The sequence below is a fragment of the Aspergillus fijiensis genome (genome assembly GCF_003184825.1).
Source record: "Aspergillus fijiensis CBS 313.89 unplaced genomic scaffold BO72scaffold_9, whole genome shotgun sequence".
NCBI lineage: Eukaryota > Fungi > Ascomycota > Eurotiomycetes > Eurotiales > Aspergillaceae > Aspergillus > Aspergillus fijiensis.
Window position 1 is genome coordinate 110,827 of NW_024468985.1, and position 21,953 is coordinate 132,779.

The window sequence follows — 21,953 nt, forward strand, 5'->3', positions numbered from 1 at the left end:
ACAGGTCATTCATTGGGTTTCCGTGCTGGCATTCTTTCTTTTGGTGATTGTGGCACGGAAGAGTCGCATGTTGCCTTTCACTTTTGCATAGATTCTTGGCATCGTCACGACGACTGACCAGGAAGAAGCCACATTTCTCCCAACGCTCTTGCCATCGCTTTTGGGGATTTTGTGCAAAACATTCGATCAACAAACAACAAGATTACACGCTGCTCCCTCAACATTCTGCAGCGCGGAGAACCTCGTGGGGCTGTGATTTGGATGATTCAACATATTTTACTAATATCTTCTCAACCTGATATCAGGACATTATGGTACGGCTGGGGTGGTCAAATTCGGAGAACGGCGAACAAACGATCGAAAATTTTCATGTACATTGGAAGTCGAATGCATCTGATCAAATGTATTTATTTTGAAATGGTCGATTTGGATAGTGCCTTCTGGTTACTTCATGAAAAGGACATCTCATGAGCTTCTTCCAAGCTTTAGGTGACATCTCATTGGCCTCAAAAATACCGTTAGCTTGACTTCAAGGCTATGTCTCTTTTTTGTGGACATGCTCGGGTCTGTCTGTAGACATAGTTTTGCAGGCTAGCTAGTTACTTCTATCGTTCTTTTTCCTTGTAAACACCAAATGCTGTCCGACTCTGTGAAAGTCCGATGATCAAGTTCCCTGGTCAGCTTGTTCTTAAGTGCTCGGACATCGGCGCAAGTCCGTATACATTTCGACAGTTACAACACACACCTCCGCCGTATCTGTGTATCCCTGTTTAGGACAGCCTGTAGAAGTAACACACAATTCCTGTATCTAATCAAGATCCGAGATCCGAACTATAGGGATACTGAATAATTGAGAAGACTGAAACTGAAGGAAACTATCATGAATGCTTCGCATTATAAGGAGCAACCTCACCAGTGAATGAACATGCCTAATTGGTGTGGCTTTGCCTACATTCGGTCTCACTCTGAGTCTCGCAGTGAATGATTGACTGTAGTGAATTTTGCATCAGCAGGCTGGCCTGGGTGGGGTATATCAGTTGCTATGTTGTTCGTTTCTCCTTCAACTCTCACCATCCATGAACAACTCATCTTCCTCTCCCACTTTCTATCCATCATTTCTGCGATTATCATCCAAGCAAGTGTGAAAAGCCTCAACGCACATCTGTCTTAATCCTGCGGCTGCTTGATAAGAATCCTCCATCTGTCCTGACTCGATTTGGAGCGAGGTAAGTGTCTTGTTGAGTGAGAATTATATTCTTTCTCCAACATATGTTGACACAGCACTGACTTTGTTTACAAGTAGACATAAGACGTTCTACGGCCTTCCTGCTGACAGCATCAGAAAAGCAACCTCGCTGTCATCATGGCAAGGACGTATACCCCCGACGAACTGGCAGCCGCCGAAGGCTTGCTTCTTCTGTGGGCGAGCCGAAGCGTCACAGCCACCCCACGCGACGTCCAGGGAGCTGCGAGCAATAATCACGGGGTGAACAGCCATGAAGATACCGAGCACAGTCAGCAGCATGACGATATGCAGACTTTGCGCAGCCACGATGTGGATATGCCGCCACCCTCTCCCCCCCAGAGTCGACCTCGTCCTCCTGTGAGCGCTGCTCATAGACTCGAGCCAATCGGTACCTCTAATAATCGAGTGATCAACCCTCCTATTCCAGTGGTCTTGTTTCATCAACAGCCTCATCTAAGCACATCTCGTACTGCCACGCAGGACAGCATTCCTGGGCTGCGAGCAAACATCCCCCCGTTCCACGAAGAGGGCTCCCCGCAGTATGCTCACGACCAGGAACAGCGTCAAATCACACGCTTGATGATTCTGCGCCATGTTATGAACAACAGACCCCCTGGCAGAGCCGAAATTGCGCGGCAGAACATCATGCAGCGCTTCCCACCGCGTGGCAGCCGCCTGGATCGCGAGCAGACATCCCGGCTCGGTAGAGTCCCAGGTGCTGCTCGAGACCGCGCGAATCGCTTGCCTCCACGCTTCTTGCCTGCGAGAAACCCCAGACCCGCTGACTCGCGCCATGTATCGTCGGGCAGCCGCAATCCGGGACACAATGGATCAATTCAACATGACGTGCAGACCAACACCGCCCCTCATGATGCCTCGGGTCGAACCGCCAATTCAACCACCGATGTTAATGGCTCAGCTGCAGTCTCTTCTCATCAAGAGCAAAGCACCGCAGACTCCCAGCCTGGTATGTCGCTGCAGAAGTATCTGATCCGGCAGCAGATGATCGCGGGCGTACAGCCAGAGGAGATCGCACCCATCCGTCCTCAGGCGATGGTGAACAACCCTTCAGCTCCTGTTGTAATGCAGATCAGAAACGACGCTGTCGCCGTGCCTAGGATCCCAGCTGCGCAGTTCAGCGGACCACTGCAGCCTCTCCGGATCGTGCCACGCGGGGGTTCTGGATCTGTTAATGGACCGGCGACCAGGGACACTGCACTACACAGTCATCCTGTGAACCAGGACCCCGAGCCTAAGTCTGAAGACGACAAGTCTGCGGCTGCCAACAATGAACCTCAACCTCAACCTCAGACCCCGCAGCGTCCAGCAAATTCTCGCTATCTCACACGCTCTGTCACACGGCGTACCCGGGACCAGAACAGCCTGGACACCTCTACGCCTGAGTCTCAAGCACCAGCATCAGCGGTGGTCAAATCCGAGAATGACACCAACCCAGCCGCTCATCCACCCCGTCTCCAGCCCAACATCTCAGCCCCAGATAGCAACAACAACAACACCAACACCAACATACTCTGGGCCCAAGAACAAACCACAGAGGAAGCGTTCCGCCGCCCCTCCACCATCGCCCTCACCATCCCGCACAACAACTTCGACCTCCTAGCCGCCCTCTCTACCCACCCCGAACTCACCGTAATGATCACCGACCTCCTGCACCCAGAGGACATCCTAACCCTCCTCACCACCTCGCCCCCCCTCCACCAAACCCTGCACCACAACCTCCCCACAATCACAACCCACCACCTCCACCACCTCAACGCCACCACCCACCCACCAAACATATCAGACACCTTCCCCCTCATCTGCTACCCACGCCTCTACACCCAACCCCAACCCCAACCCCCGGACCCCAAAATAACCTACCTCCTAATGCTCACCTCGCGCACCACCACCATCAACCGCATCCTCACCACCCTCCAGACAGCCCACATCTTCCTCCCCGCCGGCACGGCCCTCGTCCTCCGCAAGATCTGGTTCCTGATGGACGTCCCCGACAACCACCGGCGGGAGTGGACGGTCCGCAACCGCAATCTGTGGTCGGATCTAGATCTGTTCCTGGGCGTGTTTCTCATGGTTCAGGTCGATGCGTTTCTGGCTGAGGTGAAGGGGGTGAAGCGGTGTACAGTCATGCGGCAATTGTGTCTTGCGCAGCGCTCGTTGGCAGGGTTGGCGGATTATCTTGTGGGAAAGGTATGGGGGGATGACATGGGGGCGGAGGTTGAGCGGGAGTTGCGGAGATGGATGGGGATTAGCTCTTCGTCTGATGCTGCTGCTGCTGCTGCTGATAAAGAAGAGAAAGATGAAGCTATCGGCGATGGAATCCCTGGACCCGCTACACCCACCACCACCACCACCCCAAACCCAACCGAAGAAGAACCCGGCGCCCTGCAGTACGAATACTACGGAAGGAAGAACGCCCCCACCAAAATCAAGCTGCTGCGCCCCGACGAGTGGATCATGCGCGAGATCCTGCACCGCGGCTTGGACCTGCAGAAGATGTACAAGCTGGTGTTTGCCGAGGGCAGGCGCGAGCAGTTCGAGACCCCCGGTGTCGCGGGCCAGAGGGTCACTTGGGATGAGCAGATGCGGTTGGCGACGCTCAGGAGCCAGGTCGATTGGATGGAGGTTGTGAGGTTGGATCGTTGATAAGCCGGGGATTTTATTTTTCGAAGATTGGGAGGTTTTTTCGATGATGGTGGTTTTTTTTCCATAATGGGGTTCTTTGTTTTTCTTTTTCGATAGGGGGTTTCTGGTGTGGATGGGTGGTGGAGTTGGATGGGGAAATGCATGGTGAAAAGGGTTTATGAATGGATGTTGGATGAGGAAATGCATGATGAAACGCATGGCACATCTACTGATGCGGTGATACTTCAAGAAACTGGGACTGTACATCTGTTCATACGAGATTTCAACAGGATCTGAGATGGAAGATCTGATACTTTAATATCCTTCGCTCACTGAGGAACATCCTAAAAGGTAGGCCTGCAGTATGCTATTCGACACATCACACCACAGGAAAAACTAGTATACATGAACGGAAGAGTTATTGTACATGACGAGGCAGACCTCCAGGCTTAATACAGAGTACCGCACTCCCAGTTCTCGGCCTTGTCGACATCGCCCTGGCCCTTGTACTTGGCCAGGCTGGGCCACGGGCAGATCGGGCGCTGCTTGTCGACACCATCGGCAACAACGTCGTTCTTGTACTTGGTGGGGATCAGGTAGTCGGGGGCGTTGTCGTTCTCCACCCAGTCCACCATGGCGAGGATGAGATCGTGCTTGCTGTCGTTGAAGCCGGGCACGCCGAAGATGGTGCCGGACAGGGAGCCAGCCTGGCTGTCTCCGTTCATGTAGTATGGGGCGTCTTGGTCGCTGGGGGTGCTGGTGCAGTGCTCCATGCCGGGGACGAAGAAGAAACGGTAGAAGTCATCGACGGGGATGCCCTGGGGCCGGAGAGCCTCCTGGTAATGGTTGTAGAGGTACAGGGAGGACTTGGACGCGATCGACGGGTCGGAGTAGCCGTGGTAGTGAAGGAGCTTGCCGCCCTTCTTGTAGAAAGGGGAAATGTCGAAGTCGTCGGCGGTGGCATTGCCCGGGTTCAGCTTCTCAGAGAGAGCGACGAGATCGGGGTTCCAGTCTTCCCAGGTCCAGTCTCCACCGATCTGGAGCATGTACTGGATGTAGGTGACGAAGTCGTCGTCCAGAGTAGGGGCGCCAACCTCGGTACCCAGCGTGTATCCAGGGAAGATGAAGGTGTCATTGGCTTCGACCCAGGGGTTGAACAGCTTGTTGACGGTGGTGAGCTGGGCGGGCGTCACACAGGTGTCGTTGGAGGAAGTGGCATTGCACATCACTGGGACAGGATCGAAGACACAGCCGAAGGGGTTCTGGAGGATGCTGTCCTTCAGCCCATCCTGGGGGTCACACTGCTTCAGCATCTCAGCCTGCACCGCCGTCATCTGTGCATCGGTGACGTGGTAGTCGGCCGTCTCTGGAAGATTCCAGATGGCAGTGAGCACGTTCCACAGCTGTTGGTGGTCGGTCCACCAGGCTGGTGCTCCCGCAATGACACCATCGAAGTCATCGGGGAACATCTGGACCTCCTTCATGCCCTGCTTGCCACCAGCGGAGCATCCACGGTAGTAGCTGTAGGAGATGTTGTGACCGTAGTATCCCTCCGTCACTTGCTTTCCGTTGACAACAGCGTCGTGGAGGGCACGGTAGCCCCAATTGGTCAGAGCAGCTTCATTGTGGTACCCGAAGCTGCCGTTGTTGCCTTCGTGGCCGGTATCTGTGGAGATACTGGCGAAGCCATACCAGGCGGTGTTCATAATGGAAGACCATCCCACCGATCCCGAGAATTCGCCGTTACCAACGGCCATGAACCGACCGTTCCACTCATCAGGAAGCACGATACCGACGCTGTGCTGAGTGTTGTTGGGCAGGGTGATGTTGGCCTGGGCAACACAGCTATCGACAGAGACCTCATAGGGGTTGTTCCCCGTGGGAAGAGAAGTCAACCCATAGTTGTACTTGATGGGAGGAGTGAAGTTGGCTCCTTTGACATAATGATCCGCATAGAAAACAGTAGAGTTTTCGGGCAGGAACGGGGCAATGCTCTCGACACTGCAGTTCCTTTTGGCCGCTGCCAGCGTGGCCACGGTAAGGAGAGGCGCAGCAGACTTCATTGCAATGGAGTCGAATGAAGGACGAAGGAATGTATGGAATAAAAGAATGGAATGTGTATGTGTTCATGCTGGTAGCAACGGGAGGATGGCACATTTTATACCTCAGATGAAGCCTCCTGACTTCCTAAGAAAGAATAAACCAAATAAAGTGTGATTCTAGAATAGATCCACATCACGACGACGCATGAGTCTGTGTCGATGTTGCACGGACTCGAAGAAGACCCATCCTGGTGTATCAACTTTCAACAACCTTATGCTAGTGCTTTATCCACCACATTGTCTGACGGCCTAGCCGGCCTTCTCGAAGCTGATCTGCGAAAAATCGCTGGGAAGAGGAAAGTCTCCGCAGCAGCAAAACGGGAGCCAGGAACCGTTCGATCTTATCGTACGCCAAGGAATATCATTGGAGCTGGAGGTAAGCTTAATTTACCATTTCTTCTTGTGTTTCTGATGCTCCACCTCCGCTCCTGCACGACTAGAAACGGAGAGTGGATAAGATGACGACGACTTTCCATCGTAGGGCGCTGCTACTTCTTCAACATGAAACACGGCCTTCCTTGTCAAGCATATTTTCTTAGTCACCAAGCAGCTTCGGAATAGCTTAACTCTGGTCCGATGTCCGATGGATGTTATATCTCTCCGAGGTCTCAATAATAGAGAGACGGGCTATCTCCGTTTGATCACGGCCGGAATTGTCTTCTGCATAGTGTGCCGTCAAAGCCTTGAATGAAAGAGCCACGTAACCAGCACAGAAAGGCAGTCAAAGAACGGGTTTGACATGATACAGGGAATTCGTCTTGCGAGATTATTGATGGCACTCGCCAATCTATATTTGTTGCAGGAGGTTTTAGTGTCAGTGTGTGGGTTGAGCGACTGCGAAGGAGATCATTGGTAAACTAGGAGTAGCATCTGGCTATGATCGATTTGGTGCATCATTGCCAATCAAGTGACCTTGTACCTGAGCAAATAAGCACACTATGTCTGCACTTTCAACAACCACATAGAATTGTAGCGAAGTCGATCCATGATATCTCGTAGAAGCACTGTAGGTAGTAGGTAGTGAACTAGTTAGTGGGCATCCAGACAAACCCGTCAAACACGGACTTCACTAAATCCGGCTGCCGAGCCCCGTGCACGTGATCGGTGAGCGGGTTGAACTTCTCCCCCCGTGGTTTCCGGCTTACGACAACCCTTGACCTGTTATCAAGTCAACAAGACACACCAGTCTGCCCGCAGTCTGCCCGCAGTCTGCCCCCCCCAACAGACCAGCCTCTTGTCATCTATTCAGCGACGAAGGTGCCGAGATAGTGTTCTTAGATGTTGATTCTGTCTTTTGAGGTTCTCCTAGTGCTCTCTGGGATCTCTCGAGTCGATCTCCGCCATGTTCATTCGCTCCTTGACAGTGAACCCTGCCTGAGCTGGAAACCCAATGTTCTTCCGCATCCCGACCGCCCACTTGCTCATCAAGGCCGACAGCATTTCGACCCCCTGCCGACTCAAAATTCCCTGATGATCTCTACGACCAGCTTAGTATAGCGAACATTCACTTAAACTTGTGTGCGCTATAGACTTCCTGCGCGTTGCCAGCCAACAGTGTGACAGACTGGCAAGTGTTGATCCCTCAAGCTGAGGGACTGGGTTGTTCCGATGTCACCCCATCCTAGCATGGGTGTCTGGGTACGTATTGCCTTGATTTCAGATAGGCCCAGCCATCCCAAGGCTGGACGAGTATTTGCCTATCGTCCGATTCCTGGATTCTACGTGTGATTTCGGTAGATCTCAGTCGTTTGTTTCCCGCCTCGAGCTGATGCTCGCTTCATGCGAAGCTCAGTCTCACATATGGCACATTGGTGAATCTTCGAGTAAATATCGGGGAGTTTGTCCTTTGATCTATCATAACCGTGCTTTTTTGCTCGAAGATGGCTCGGGCCCTTCCAAGCTGGGATCGCGCTATGTCTATTCGCCGCTGAACGGTTGTATACACCGGCAGCTTCCTCGGGACAGTCAACCGAGCAAGTATAACAGCGGATGATTGAGACGGCCAACAATCTTCGTTATCCCGAACCGTGTGGTGCTTTTACCGGCTCGCTCCCCTCAATATTTATCGAATGCTGCCTTGCTAAGTCGACCTGGTTGATCTAGCGACTGAGTATTGCAGAAAATCGACCTTGTGCAATGCTGCAATGGCTCACTTCGGTCGGATTGATTCCTCTGTTGATCCACATCATTTGCGCTTGGGTATATATGGTTCTTGTAGATAGGTTCCTCTTTTTTGACACCGAGGGAATGTGCTTCGCACAACAGGTGGCGCGTGGACAAGCTATTTGGTGAAGAGGCGGGGAAGGACATAAAGGATTGGCAGCAGAACGACCGACAATGAGCCGCAGCTCTGAATCAGCGACCCAAGACCAGCTCTGTCTGCATCACGACAAGTGCAAAAGAAAAAAAAAGTCTTGGTTGCATAATCGCATCAAGCACAGCACCCAGGCAAAATAGCCATGGAAGAAGTCGGGGGCTCTGCCAGGCTGACTTGAAGCGCTTCCCATTCGGCGGCAATCCGACTTAGGGGCATTTCGACATCGCAAGTCGGTCCCAGCCCCGGTGCGAGGAACTGGAGATCAAGTTTCGATTGCTCGGGGGCAACCCTCTGCTTGCCCGCTCATCATGTGGTGGGTGAAGTGCCCATCATCTCGTGAGAGCAACTCACTATCGTAGTAAGAGCCACGCAGCAATACTGGGACTGGCGGGACATGGGATTCTGGCTCGCCCAAGAAAGTCGCCCGCTTTGACTCGGTCGACTGACTGACTCTTCACTATTAAAGAAGAGAAGTCCAGTCATTTGCCAGTCACTTCCCGCCGATAAGTAGAACTCCATCCAGCACCACACTTCCATCAACGGGTGGTGTTCTTCGTACTGGTAGCCCGCCTTAAAGAGGAATTCCACACCACATCCCCCTCTTATCCTTTCGCTGTGAATTCACTCTATTCAAGCGGATAGCATACAAAACAGGAACGGAAAGGTACGTCTATCCCTTCCATTCCCTTCCCTTTCCTGTCCTTGAGTTAACGAGACCCTTTCTATTGCCTTCTTCACTATGGAAAGTATTGTCTCCACGGCTATTAACTTTTCTTCTCTTTTTCTTGACAGTCCGCCTTTGCTTTTCGTCTGATCCTCAACAATCTACCACCGCCATCGAGTCTATCGATCTCACCCGGAAAAACCAGTCTTCCGCACCACCCAATCCCCAGCACTGAAGGAATCCTCTCTGAGAAACGCGGCCGGCACACGCCCACCCACACCCACACCCACCCCCCCCCCCCCCAACCCAATCCCAAACCTGAATCGCCTAGACAAGATACAGTACACTAACTAGGCTCCACCGGACTTTCTCTCGCGCTGACATCTACATGCGAACCGTCTCTTTCTCTAGCGGGTCGGTCGTCTTGATCCCTGCCGCCTCTCTCCCTTCTCTTCTGCTTGGAACTAGATGCAGCTGAAGCAGCTTACATGGCTGGGTCCTGCAGGAGTCCGGTGTTGAGAGACGAGTGGAAAGCCTCCAACGACACTGGAGATCACAGAGATCGGGAACGGAATCATCGACCTCGAGGTTCCTATCGTGATCGGGGCAGGGATAAATTTCGCGATCGGGAGCCTCGCCGCCGCCCTAAGGAGGGCAGACCTGATTATTCGCTACGGTCGCCGCCTCCGCGTTCCCATCTTTCTTACGACGATTCACGTCCGCACCGCGAGTTTTCACCTCCTATCTCTCGTCGTGGCTCATCCGGTCTTCCGCCCCCTGACACCTACCCTGGCCAGAAGTCAGCTCGTCACCGATCACCCAATCCCGCGACTCGTCCTGATTCGCAAGCGCACCGGTCGGTAGACACGGATAGACCTGCCGGCAAAGGCCTTCGACGAAACGACTCTCCATCTGCACCACCACCTTCGAAACGTAAGAGAACACGGAGCCCGTCCCCCGGTGGGTTTCATTCACACTCCAACCGGCCAGGACATCGTCGACCTTCTTTCAACCCCAACGACGAGCTGGACCGTGGATATCCACCGAACAGGCGAGGCCGTTTTTCAGGACGCAGTAGAGGTGGCCGGAGGCCTTCTCCCGGGTCACGACGAGGAAGGGAACGCCGCAAGGCCGGAGGAGGCCGCCCTGTGTCCCCACACTCGAGACGCTCGAGGTCGCCAGTCCGCGGAGGAAAGCCATACTCTCATCCTTCTCGACGCCCACACAGCCCGTCCTTCGAAGACGAGCCCCAGGGCGAACGCCGCTACCGCTCACTATCCCGTCATTCTGCTCAATCTGTGGCTTCGAGATACTCCGGAGACTCACATCGGAACTCAATAGGTGAGCCCATGATGGATTCGACGAGATTGACTCGACCTTCGGGAGGCGATTCACACAAGTCTTCCTCTCCTCGCCGAGAGCCGTCAGTTTTTGCTATTAATCCCGCCGGGGAAATATCCAAGGGAGAAGCCACGCGTAATATAACTCGAGGAAGACGTGTGTCTGATGCTTCTAATGACCAGCATTCGAGAAATTTTCGGCCATCAGGAGATAGTTCCCATGTCTCAAGATCATCACATCATACGGCATCTCCCAAATCCCACGCCGAGTCCACATCCCCTTACTCGAAGGACCGGAGTGACTGGCCCGGACAAGAATCATCGTACCAGAATTCCCACGTGTAAGTCGGCTTTTGAGATTTTCTTCTCTACAAGGCAAATCTAACCACGGTGTTTAACCAGCCGCTCTTCACCACAACGGCAAGATAAATACGCCACGGGGGACTCGCCGAATCAGTATCAGCAACCACACCATTCTTCACATAATCGTGGTTCATCACCATCCCCAGGTCCAACTTACCGCGATGAGAACTCGGGATATCGGGGGAACCATCATGGCAACATAGGTGGGCCTTCTCCTCGGCAAAGAGGTAATTTCAACAAATCTCACTGGAATACACCGAGTTCGCGAGGTCAAGCGGACCCGTCAAACCCTAATGAACTGTATGGGCCGTCACACAGTCCCTCACCTCCACCAGCGGGTGATCGGGCAAGATCAGGTGCCAAAGACGATAGTGATCAATATGGACGTTCACGACAGGATTCACGAGCAAATATCGACAGGTCTAGAGCCGATCCCGACAATGGTGATTCTCAAAGAAATCCGCCCCCGGGTATGCAACCATCTGCTGCTTCTGCTACTCCAAACAAGGGAGGCAAAATAAGTTTCGCCTTCAAGGCCAAGACTGCTCCTGCCCCAGCTCCCAAGCCGGTTCCCGACCTAGCTCAGAGGATGCTAGCTCGAGAGCCACCTCAGCGTGCCGCCGAGCCACCTTCACGCAACAGGATGCCGGTCGGCCCACCGCCAAAGTTCAAATCCGAGCCTCGCTTTGATCGCCGCGACCGCGACCGCGACCGTGAGCGTGACCGCGAACGCGAACGTGACCGGCGTGAGCGAGAGCGTGACCGTGCACGAAATGACAGAAGAGACTTCCGAGACTCCCGCAATTATCGCGACACGCGAGAACCTCGTGGGCCCCGAGAGCCCCGAAGTATGCGTGAGGGTAGACGGGACGACCGCCGATTCGATTCTCCTCGCACCGAAAGACCTCGAGGAGATCGGAAACAGGATTTCCGCCCTGATCGCCGTCCCGAGCGCTCTCCGGAGCCGAGAAAGCAAATCAAGATTATGACCCGCATAAAACCACGCCCCGTTCTTTCTGAGGAATTCGCAAATTCGGATTCTGTATACTACCGAAAACCAGGTAATGAATCGGTCATTGGTGCAGGCACTTACGGCAAGGTTTTCAAGGCGATTCATGTGTACACCCAGCGTAAAGTTGCGCTCAAAAAGATCAGAATGGAGGGTGAGAAGGATGGCTTCCCTGTGACCGCCGTTCGAGAAATCAAGCTGCTTCAACATCTTCGCAATAACAACGTTGTCAGCTTATTAGAAGTCATGGTGGAGAGGAATGAGTGTTTCATGGTGTTTGAATACCTCTCGCACGACCTGACTGGTTTGATCAACCACCCGACCTTCACTCTAACAGAAGCGCACAAGAAGGACCTCGCCAAGCAGATGTTTGAAGGCTTAGATTATCTCCACCACCGAGGCGTCATGCACCGTGATATCAAGGCTGCTAACATCCTGATCAGCAACCGAGGGCAGCTGAAGTATGCCGATTTTGGCTTAGCACGATTCTTCTCCAAAAGTCGCCAGCTAGATTATACGAACCGTGTCATCACCATCTGGTACCGACCACCGGAGCTACTACTTGGTGAGACTCGGTACGGCCCCGCTGTTGATGTCTGGAGTGCGGCTTGCGTATATGTTGAAATGTTCACGAAGAAGGCTGTTTTCCCGGGTGAGGGAGGGGAGATAAGTCAACTCGACAAGCTCTACAATTGCCTTGGCACCCCGAACCGCGCCGAATGGCCAGATTTGATTGAGATGCCTTGGTTCGAGCTAATGCGCCCGACGGAGCGGAAGAAGAGGATCTTTGAGGAGGTCTACGGCGAAATCCTCTCGCCAGCAGCTCTCGATCTTATATCTCATGTCTTCCAGTATGACCCTGCGAAACGACCCACCACTGGGCAGATATTGGCGCACCCATACTTCACCACGGAGGAGCCACGGCCTCAGCAAGCTATCGAGTAAGTCTTCGTGCCTTGGCTTGATTTAATATTGAAACCTAACTGATGGTTTTTAGGCTCGAGAACATTGAGGGTGATTGGCACGAGTTTGAGTCGAAGGCCCTCCGCAGAGAGAAGGACAAAGAACGCCGGGCAGAGTACCAGAGGGATAAAGAGAAGCGCAAGGTGGCTCCTCTGGCACCCCAAAGTGACAGGGACGCCAAGCGCATCAAGGCTGGCTCCGAACATCAGTCAGACTCCGCACAGCCTGCCGAGTAATAGGTTGCTGCATCTATTTTTAACGATTTGCTGGGTTGGGGTAGCTACGAAGTACTTTGACCCTTTGCTGATGACATGATTTCGATATTCTTGTACTTATGAATGTCCTTCAAGCTTCCAGGCCTACTGACGATTCAGAGGTTGGGCCAGTTGACTCGTCCAGTAATTCCAAGGTAGCATTATAATCCCTTTTATCATATTTTGTGCGACACAATTGGAACACCATGCATGCATTTGTTATCCATGTTTCAGATGACTCGAGGGGGTGTTATAGTTTTGTGTTTCGTCCAGTCATCACCGGTTGGTGCTCGATTCTCCTTGCGAATGGCATTGTTTACCTGATTTAAAGAAGACATTCAAACAAAAATCTTAGATTCGAAGGCAGAGTATTTGTCGATCTGAGACATAGATCAAGAGGTGTAGAATTATGTAGAGTGTTGTAGGGTGCTAAGCATCAAACAACTGCTAAGCATCAAACAGTCGGCTACCGCCCTATGATCGGGCCTTGTCAGTGACCAAGCGACCGCATGACGTTGCAAGCATCAACCAATGCTCAGGACGTAAGATTATTACGACAATCAGAAATGCCTTTTCACCTCACACTCTACCAGCGCATAGCCAAGTCAGGCCAATCCACGCGGTTGAGCACCTCGGATTACCAGAGTATGTGATATAAGAGCTTCATCATGGTAGAGACCCCTAAGGTCCGAGAGCAGAAGGAAAAGTGACGGACGCACCAAATCCGTGAAAAGACGATTACGATGCCCTTGCATTATAGAGCAGAGTTCACTACGAGTACTGCCTGCCGAATCCACCACAATTCCAGTCTGGATGCAAAAAAAAGGGAATGTCCCGTCAATCAGGTCATCACCGCATCATGGAGCCCTGAGAAGAGCCCTCGTGATGATGGTTTTAGATGCGGGGTCTTGATGCTCGTTCTCGACACACTCATCGGAGTCGCCAGTGCAGTAGATAATTCGACAGAATCAAACAATAGTGCAACCAGCGATGATTTGAGTTGGTGGTCTTGGGTTTGTTATGGAAAAGAAAAAAAAAGAAAGGGAGAGGAAAGGAACGGGAAGAAGTCGAGGATTTTATATGGACGGAGAGAACGGGACGGAGCTGGAAAAACCACGGAGGCGGAAAAGCAGCGGGGCAGAGAGTTGATTGGTTAGGAGAGGCAGGAAGAAGCTTGACGGCAGAAAACTGACTTGGGTTCCAGTCGTTGTTCTCTGCCGTTCTGGTTCTTCACTGCTCACTCCGATCTCTGCCTTTGCTCTCTCTCTCTCTTCCCTTCCACTCTCTTTCTCTTCCTCTCCAGCAGGTTTAATTCCCAATTCCGCATTTCTTCCACTCCACTTCCACTTGCAACTTCCACCACCACTACCACCACCACCACCACTACTTCCACTTCCACTTCCACTTCTCCGATCTTCCCACACTATTCCTCCCACCCCTCCCTCGCCTCCCATCTTCCTACTCCCCAAACAACAAACTAAATCCTACAGATCACATCCCTCACACACACACCCCCCCCCCCCCCAATTTTCCCATTCGTCACGTTCACGATCACGATCACGATTATTCTTCCTTGACTTCTCTTCTCCTCTCTCTTTTGGACCGAAAGTTCTTCCCCTCTTGCCCGCTCCGTTCGCCCCAGTTTGAACCTAATTGAACCTAATTTCTAAACCCTGCCTACACCTTTCTCCGTCTATACTGGCCTCATTGTTCGATCCTCCTCTTCGTGTTCTCGGGTTCCTATTCTTCTGTACTATTTCGTCGCCCCGCCCGATCCTGTCTGCCTCCGCCGGTGACCGCTCGTTTTTTTCTGAGCTGTCTCAGTAGCTAGTACATCCATGGATAACGCAAACCTCTGGACCCGCAGATCTAAGTATGTTACGAGTTCGCGCTTGGTGATTTACCTTGGCCGCTTGGCGAGGTCGAGATAAAATTGAATAGAACTAACAATATGTTCTCATACAGCGCTTCCAAGTTGTCTCTGTCGATGACAGGGTCGGACGGCGCTAGAGTTGAACTTCCCCGCGCCTCGAAACGGTTTGGCCCAGATAGCTCCCACGGTGGTCGATCCAACCCTTTCAACGCCCTGTCGCCTCTATCGGGCGGCGTCTCTTCTCCTTCGACAAACGCCTCCTCCGCATTCGGCCTGGGCTCCGGTGCCTTCGCGTCTTTCGGAGCCCCCAAGACTCCCGGAGCTTCCGACGTCAAGACTCCTGGGTTCGAGAAACGGGAGAACCCTGTCGACCAGGAACTTACGGCGGAAAGCGCCAAAGCCAAGGCCGCGTTCGCGATCAAAGAACATCCGCTCAAGTCCACATGGGTGATTTGGTACCGCCCGCCGACCCCTAAGTATTCCGATTACGAAAAGTCCACCGTCCCCCTCGCCGCGATATCCTCGGTGGAGAGTTTCTGGTCGGTCTACTCGCACCTCAAGAGACCATCTCTCCTTCCTACCGTCTCCGATTACCACATCTTTAAGAAGGGCATCCGTCCTGTCTGGGAGGACGATGCCAACAAGAAGGGTGGCAAGTGGGTGGTGCGGTTGAAGAAAGGCGTGGCGGACCGGTACTGGGAGGACCTGCTCCTGGCTATGGTTGGGGATCAGTTTGCGGAAGCGGGCGACGAGGTTTGCGGAGCTGTCTTGAGTGTGCGCAGTGGGGAGGATGTGCTGAATGTCTGGACTCGGATCGATGGGGGACGGAACATTAAGATTCGGTATGTTCGTTTCGAAATTCCCAAGGTTCTTGGACTAACCCGATCGACTGCAGCGAAACCATCAAGCGTCTACTCAACTTCCCCACCGACACCAACATCGTCTGGAAGAGCCACGACGACAGCATCGCTCAACGCTCGGCGATCGATCAGGCTCGCCAGGATAAGGCCGCTGGTAGCACCGGGCACCACCATCACCACCATCACCACAATAACAACCAACAACAACACCACCATCAGCAGCAGCAGCAGCAGCAACTGGGGGGAGATCGACGACGAGCCCCGACGACGGCTAGCGAGGAGTCCGACCACAAGGGCAAGGCCGCTTTGCCTTGATCGCCATGCTTTATTCTTCTCTCTCTTTTCTCTTTTCTCTCTTTTCAGCCAGCCTGGGTCATATGGGTCCTGTATAGTAAAAAAAGGAAATCTTTTTTTTCTTTCCACGCAAAACTCATTGGGACGAATTGGGATCGGGGGCATTTGGGGCGAACATTGCGTCTGATCTGATTTTCTATCTTACGTTTTTATTGTCCGGAGGGTGTTCGTGTCGCATTGTTTCTCTTCTATTCTCACTAGTTTCGAATGTCACGCGAGATGCTATGCTACGCTATGCCATCTGATGTTATGATCTGGGATGGGGTTTGTGGACTGTGGGATATGGTTGTCAAATGTGATGGGATGAAGACATGCGTTAGTAACTACTGGAATTACTGATGATTTGAGTCTTCCGTACGAATAGATTCGAGTATTTACACACTTGCGCCCTGCATGCTATGACGCAGACTATTTCCAGGATCACTGTGCTATATCCTGCTTGCTCCTCTGCAGCGAAGGTTAAAGTCTTTGTCAAGAGAATTCCCTTAGTGCTCCTCTTGAGCCGAAGCCATAGCGAATCAAGAAGATACAGACCGGTCTATTCAATACGCACTTTATCATGTATTCTATGCTACAACTACCGTATTTCTCGGTAGTGCATCCGCAACAACTGGGTTGGTTTCAAGCCCGGTCAAGATCTGCGATAAGATAGATCTCCCCTTCCCCCCCAAACACTTCGGATGCATGCATCCAAGCGGTTTAGGGTTAGTGGCAGACGGGGGACCGACTTACCGAGTAAGTACAAGTACGTAGATGTGAGCTGTCATAGATTGAGGGTCTGGTGGGTTTGTTGGTTCAGTATACTATTCTTGGGGAATGTTTGAATGGGTTGTTATTCTAGCCTTCAAGGCCAAAACATGAAACTTAGGGCTGAGATGCATTCTTTGTATAGTTACAGAAAATAGTACCTTGGAGCTCGGTTTAGCGTAGAGAATGACTTATGCGTTCAACTAAGTTAAGGTTGGTTACTGGTTAGTCTGGTCTAGTGCACACAGGATGACCGGAATAATAGTGCCATGCTGCCAGTGGCTCCGTGCCCCGTGGTGCAGTAATGCATCCTTCCGGCGGGAGTTGATTAGGGGAGATAAAGGGAGGGAAGCAGGCTAATTAAGGAACAAAAAACAGAGGAAAACGGCAGAAGAAAGGGAAAAAAAGACAAGGAAAAAAAAAAAAAAAAAAGGAAAAAGAAAAAAACGGTGCCTCAGTTCGCAGTTCCACAAAGCGGTGGGCAGAAACTCCCTCCCTTCCCCTCCCCACCGCCTTTCCTCTCTCCCCCATTATGATGCGTTTCTTGTCACTGTCAATTCAAACTCCCCTCTTCGTCCTGCGGCTCTGCAGTTTTTTTAAAAACAGAGTTATGAAAGCTCTTTGTAACCGTTCGGTCTCGCAATGACCATTGCTGGGAAGTTGTCCCGCTCCTTGAGACTTCCATTCTATTTTAATCCCCCCGCGCCGCCTTGCACACCTTCCAGCCGGAACTCATTTACGGTGTGCTGCGCTGTGCTTTCTTGTCTGCCTCCTCCACACTGCCCTCCGCTATCCGATGCGACTTTCCGCTCCAATTGACGGACTAAGACGTCCGTTGCATCATTGTGATTTTCTCTACGGGATTTGAGTCTTGAGAAGGCTTCCTACCGTACGTTTTGATTTTATAGCAACCAAAGACCCAATTTTTTTTTCTTTTATCTGGGGAGGAGGATGGTTCGTTCGTAAGTACAAGCAGTCGCACATGTTCTCGGTATGTCCGCACATGCTGAACAACGGGCTAATGCTGCAAGATACAACCAGACCCGACGACAAGCCCATTCGCCCCCACTACCACAATCAAGCAACTTTAGAAGACGAGATAAGACTCTTCCCCAGCAACTTACGGTACGCGCGGGCTCAAGGCTCAATGAGTGGATTTGGTACAGCGCTGATACATGCTTGCGATCTAGATCAGATGACCCCAATGGAGTACCCATAATCCCCGGACAAACCATGCCGAAGAGAAAAAAGATAGGGGTGAGTTTGTTTCTCCTTGACGTTCTGGATCGCATGGTTGAGATCACCCTGCTGACCTTTTTGTCTCCTTGGACGTGAAGGACTCCCCTTTCAAGATCGTGGATCGCATATCGGGCAAGGCCCGACAAAGTGGACCAGTCCGTGCCAGCAAGAAGGAGATCCGTCCCCACGAGACTCACCCGTATGAAAGGCCGACCAAACGTCCCCGTCATCGCGCCGCCCCGGAGCCGTCACGGTCTGGAAGCATTCTCGGCCTCGTCGACAAGGAGACCGATGCGCACCCCGCGCTGGATACCTCTCCCCCTACCACACACCCGTCACGTATGTCTCCCACCTCGAGCCACCGATCAGCCAAGTTGAGGAAGACGCGGAATAACTTATTTGCCCTGGAAGAGTTTCGCGGTGTCGAGAAGAACGTCAAACCCCCGCAGCAGCAGCAGCAGCAGCAGCACAGGAAGGGCAATGCTAAGCACGGCAAGAAACATCCCGCCCCGACTTCTCGGCCCGACGATGCCCGCGAGGAACGCTTCACGGAGGATGCCGCGGCTGAGAGGCGTCGTCGAGCTTCCTCGGATGATGGTGGCTTTTCCAGGATCGACGGCTCGAAGCGTGCGCCCAAGCATGAGGTCCTCCGGGGTGTGGAGATTTCGCCCTCCAAGAATCGCAATCCTGGTAAAGGTGCACTGGCTCGTTCACCTCGTCAAAACGGCCTGGCTTCGCCTACGAGGACTAGAGACCCATCCGAGTCACAGGACAGTCCGGACGAGTTGCAAGTCACGGCCGAGGTGCGCCGGAGTAAGAAAGTTGCGGGAAAGGGCGAGATTGATAATCAAGTAGCCCTGGGGAAAGAGCACCGGCAATCGTCACCGGCTGATATCCAACATACGGTCTTTACTCCCTCCAAAACTAAGCGCGGATTGAAGGGGAAGCAGCAGAAGTACACTACTAATAAAGCAGCCTCCACTACAAAGTCGTTTGGGATCATCTATGCCCGCTTTGGGCCTATTGAGCAGCATGCTGATCAAAGAAATGGTGTCGAGCTTCTCATGGACCTTGAGCGAGGGGTTATCTTGTTGCATAATCAAAACGACCCGGCAGAATGCTTTGAGCTCCCTCTGAGTAAAGTCACCAAGGCCACCGGGGGACTTCCTCCGAGTGGCAAGATCAGACTCCTCTTGTCTAAGATGGAAGGGCTCGATCAGAAGTTAGACCTAGAGCTTTCTTCGGCCGAAGAAAAAGAACGATTCTCCGATGGTCTCCGGGGTTGGAATATCGAGCCGTTGCTGCAGGACGAGTATGTATATTGTCACCCTCTCGGATGGGCTCACGCCAAACGCTAACTGCATCAAGGGCCTGGTTGGAGAAAGCCTTTCACACTCACGATAGAGAACTAAAACAACATCCTTATGGACTTAAGAGACCGTTGCCTGCAGGTCCGCAGAGAGGTACTGAGAATTCCGCGTTGCCGGTCAAAAGAATGCGCCTCTCAGACTCTCTGCAAGACGAAAGAGGAAACCCCACAGTCACCGCCCCTCGGGAACTTCCCGGCCCCTCCAATTCTGCAGCCAAGTCCTCCCCGTCTTCACCGGACGTCAGTCCTCGTGCATCCAAACTATCCTCCGCTTGGAGTGTGCAGATCCCCGTAAAGGTTCATACTTCGCCGACACTTCCAGCGTCCAATCGTCAGACTAGAGCCATGTTACGTCGCCTTCCGTCGACCACCATCGTGAGGTGAGCCTTACTCCGTCCCTGTTGTTCTGGCAACTGGTCCACTGACTACCTGAAGTGATGACGACGATGAAGCGGACCAGTCAACCCAGTCACAGTCCGATGGACCTGTGAAAAAGTGGCATAAGTATGTAATCATCTGCTGTCACCATGAGGTAATTCTGACTTTTCATTAGACCCCTTGTTTACCCCCGATTCGGGAAGAAAAAGGCCGAGGTCAACATGCAAGACCGTGACCGACTTCGCAAAAATGACGAGTTCCTGAACGACAATCTCATTGAGTTCTACATCCGCTTTTTGCAGGAACACCTCAGTCGAACGAACGAAGATGTGGCCAAGAGAGTATATTTCTTCAATTCGTTTTTCTATGACACTCTCATGAATGTGCCACGGGGGAAGAAAGGCATCAACTACGACGGCGTGCAGAAATGGACCAGGAACGTTGACATCTTCAACCACGATTTCGTCGTCGTGCCCATCAACGAACATGCCCATTGGTATGTTGCCATCATATGCAATTTACCGAATCTGCAGGACCTTGCCGAGCCGCAAGTCTACGATGAGCCACTGTCCAGCCAGGTGCAGTCATCGTCTCAGTTGGACAGTCAGGTCCAAGAGATACCGGAAACTCCTCCGCCCGAGGTTCCTCGCACTGCACAAGGGGCGTCGATAGCTCCCGATGCCGAGCCTGCGAAGGAAGAACAGACTCGCCATTCGCTGGCTTCGATGACCTTGGCCGATGAACCCCCCAAGAACGCTTCCAAGGAGGGGACGCCGGTGGAGGAGTGGCCCGATCGCGAGGAGGTTTCGTCTATTCCTGTGCAGGCCTTCCCCAAAACTCAGGCGGAGCAGCCGTCGTCGCAGACAGCTTGTTCGCAAGAGGCCGTCAAGGCCTCGGATGCTGCCAAGGCATCGCGAAAACAGGCGACGAAGCGGACGAGCAAAGCCGACGTCAACCAACCCACCATCATCACCTTCGACTCGTTAGGCGTGACTCGCAGTCCTACCTCCCGAATCCTGCGCGATTACCTGTACGAGGAGGCGAAATCCAAGAAAGGCGTCGAGATCAACACGAAGCTCATTCGAGGCATCACGGCTCAGAAGATTCCGCTGCAGCCCAACTACTCCGACTGCGGGTTGTATCTACTGGCGTACTTGGAGAAATTCGTGCAGGACCCGGACACGTTCATCCGGAAGATACTCCAGAAGGAGGACGGCGACTGGCCACCGCTCAAGTCGGGACATCTCCGCAAAAGACTGCGCAAGTTTCTCGACGCGCTGTATGATGAACAGGAGCAGATGAGCAAACAGGAAAGTAGTGCCAAGGAGACCATGGCGGATCGCAAGCCGATCTGTTATTTGTTAGGGTCTCCTTGGGCATCGCCGGAAGCGCAGCGTGGGGTGGAGACGGAGTCGCCGATGAAAGCGACCGGGAACCAGACTATGCAGTCCCCGTCTCGGGCGCCTGAGCAACGACCAGATCCAGAGTCACCGACGAAAGCTGCGGTCTCGAAGGATGATGTTCAAGTTAGCGAACAGAAGGATGAGGCGGCGGGCGTGAATGATCACGAAGAACGGGAGGCGGCAGACGAAGTTCGTCTAGTGACATCTAGGAAGGACGAGACGGGACCGTCTGGTCCGCACCCGACTCGTCAGGAAGTTATCGAAGTTCCGGACAGTCAGGAGCCGGCTGCATCCTTGAAGGCGAAGTCGGAGACCACGCGACCAGTAACCCCGGTTCCATCGCCGTCCAAGGTGAGGTCGGAGGTCAGCAAGAGGTATACACCGCTGCATCTGTCTGCCGCGGCCACGGAGTCGGATAGTAAGATGGGTAACAAAGACGGTGGGGCTGTGCCAGATACGGTTGTTGAGACCCAGGTTCCCGGGACACCTTCGAAGTCGTTGCTTGTCAAAGACAGTCCGTCTAAGAAATGATGACTGCGTGTTGCGGATGGCGTCGGAACTTAGGCCTGCTTGTCAGAGACAGTCCGTCTAAGAAATGCTCAGTGCATGTTACTGATTAGCATATATCTGGAATTTCCCTTTTGTTGTTTTGATATTGCATTTCGATCTCTCTGGCGTTCGGGACATTGTGGGATACATTTAGCAGTAGCATAGATACCAGATACCAAGCTTGCTTGCATTTGCGTGCGATGTGGGGGTGGGGGTTTGTTTCAATGTACATGACTTATGATTATGGTTCGAACAGAAGACACAGATAGATCGACTTCTC

General features: G+C 52.7%; 6 protein-coding genes across 6 annotated transcripts; 5 read left to right on the top strand and 1 right to left on the bottom strand.

The window, feature by feature from the left end:
- Window positions 1-3,460: 3,460 nt before the first annotated feature.
- On the top strand, window positions 3,461-3,945 carry BO72DRAFT_445355 (uncharacterized protein). Its single transcript, XM_040944022.1, has one exon. It carries the CDS (start codon window positions 3,470-3,472, stop codon window positions 3,908-3,910), a length of 441 nt encoding a protein of 146 aa, XP_040804351.1. The 5' UTR covers window positions 3,461-3,469; the 3' UTR covers window positions 3,911-3,945.
- Window positions 3,946-4,329: 384 nt separating this feature from the next.
- Window positions 4,330-6,051, bottom strand: BO72DRAFT_302464 (tannase and feruloyl esterase). Its single transcript, XM_040940446.1, has one exon. It carries the CDS (start codon window positions 5,950-5,952, stop codon window positions 4,339-4,341), a length of 1,614 nt encoding a protein of 537 aa, XP_040804352.1. The 5' UTR covers window positions 5,953-6,051; the 3' UTR covers window positions 4,330-4,338.
- Window positions 6,052-9,440: 3,389 nt separating this feature from the next.
- On the top strand, window positions 9,441-10,313 carry BO72DRAFT_493288 (uncharacterized protein; the record flags this gene model as incomplete). Its single annotated transcript, XM_040948367.1, has 4 exons — window positions 9,441-9,468; window positions 9,532-9,771; window positions 9,847-9,905; window positions 9,963-10,313. The coding sequence occupies 4 exons, from the start codon at window positions 9,441-9,443 to the stop codon at window positions 10,311-10,313; spliced, it is 678 nt and encodes a 225-aa protein (XP_040804353.1).
- Window positions 10,314-11,147: 834 nt separating this feature from the next.
- BO72DRAFT_493289 (putative protein kinase) lies at window positions 11,148-12,883 on the top strand (the record flags this gene model as incomplete). The annotated part of the gene is made up of 2 exons (XM_040948368.1): window positions 11,148-12,625; window positions 12,682-12,883. The coding sequence occupies 2 exons, from the start codon at window positions 11,148-11,150 to the stop codon at window positions 12,881-12,883; spliced, it is 1,680 nt and encodes a 559-aa protein (XP_040804354.1).
- Window positions 12,884-14,644: 1,761 nt separating this feature from the next.
- BO72DRAFT_302544 (eukaryotic translation initiation factor 4E) lies at window positions 14,645-16,127 on the top strand. The gene is made up of 3 exons (XM_040940447.1): window positions 14,645-14,774; window positions 14,867-15,616; window positions 15,670-16,127. The coding sequence occupies exons 1-3, from the start codon at window positions 14,740-14,742 to the stop codon at window positions 15,947-15,949; spliced, it is 1,065 nt and encodes a 354-aa protein (XP_040804355.1). The 5' UTR covers window positions 14,645-14,739; the 3' UTR covers window positions 15,950-16,127.
- A 1,134-nt stretch (window positions 16,128-17,261) lies between these two features.
- On the top strand, window positions 17,262-21,934 carry BO72DRAFT_398068 (cysteine proteinase). The gene is made up of 7 exons (XM_040942076.1): window positions 17,262-17,697; window positions 17,777-17,860; window positions 17,926-17,992; window positions 18,073-19,286; window positions 19,343-19,723; window positions 19,779-19,847; window positions 19,897-21,934. The coding sequence occupies exons 1-7, from the start codon at window positions 17,687-17,689 to the stop codon at window positions 21,653-21,655; spliced, it is 3,585 nt and encodes a 1,194-aa protein (XP_040804356.1). The 5' UTR covers window positions 17,262-17,686; the 3' UTR covers window positions 21,656-21,934.
- The last annotated feature ends 19 nt before the right edge of the window (window positions 21,935-21,953 follow it).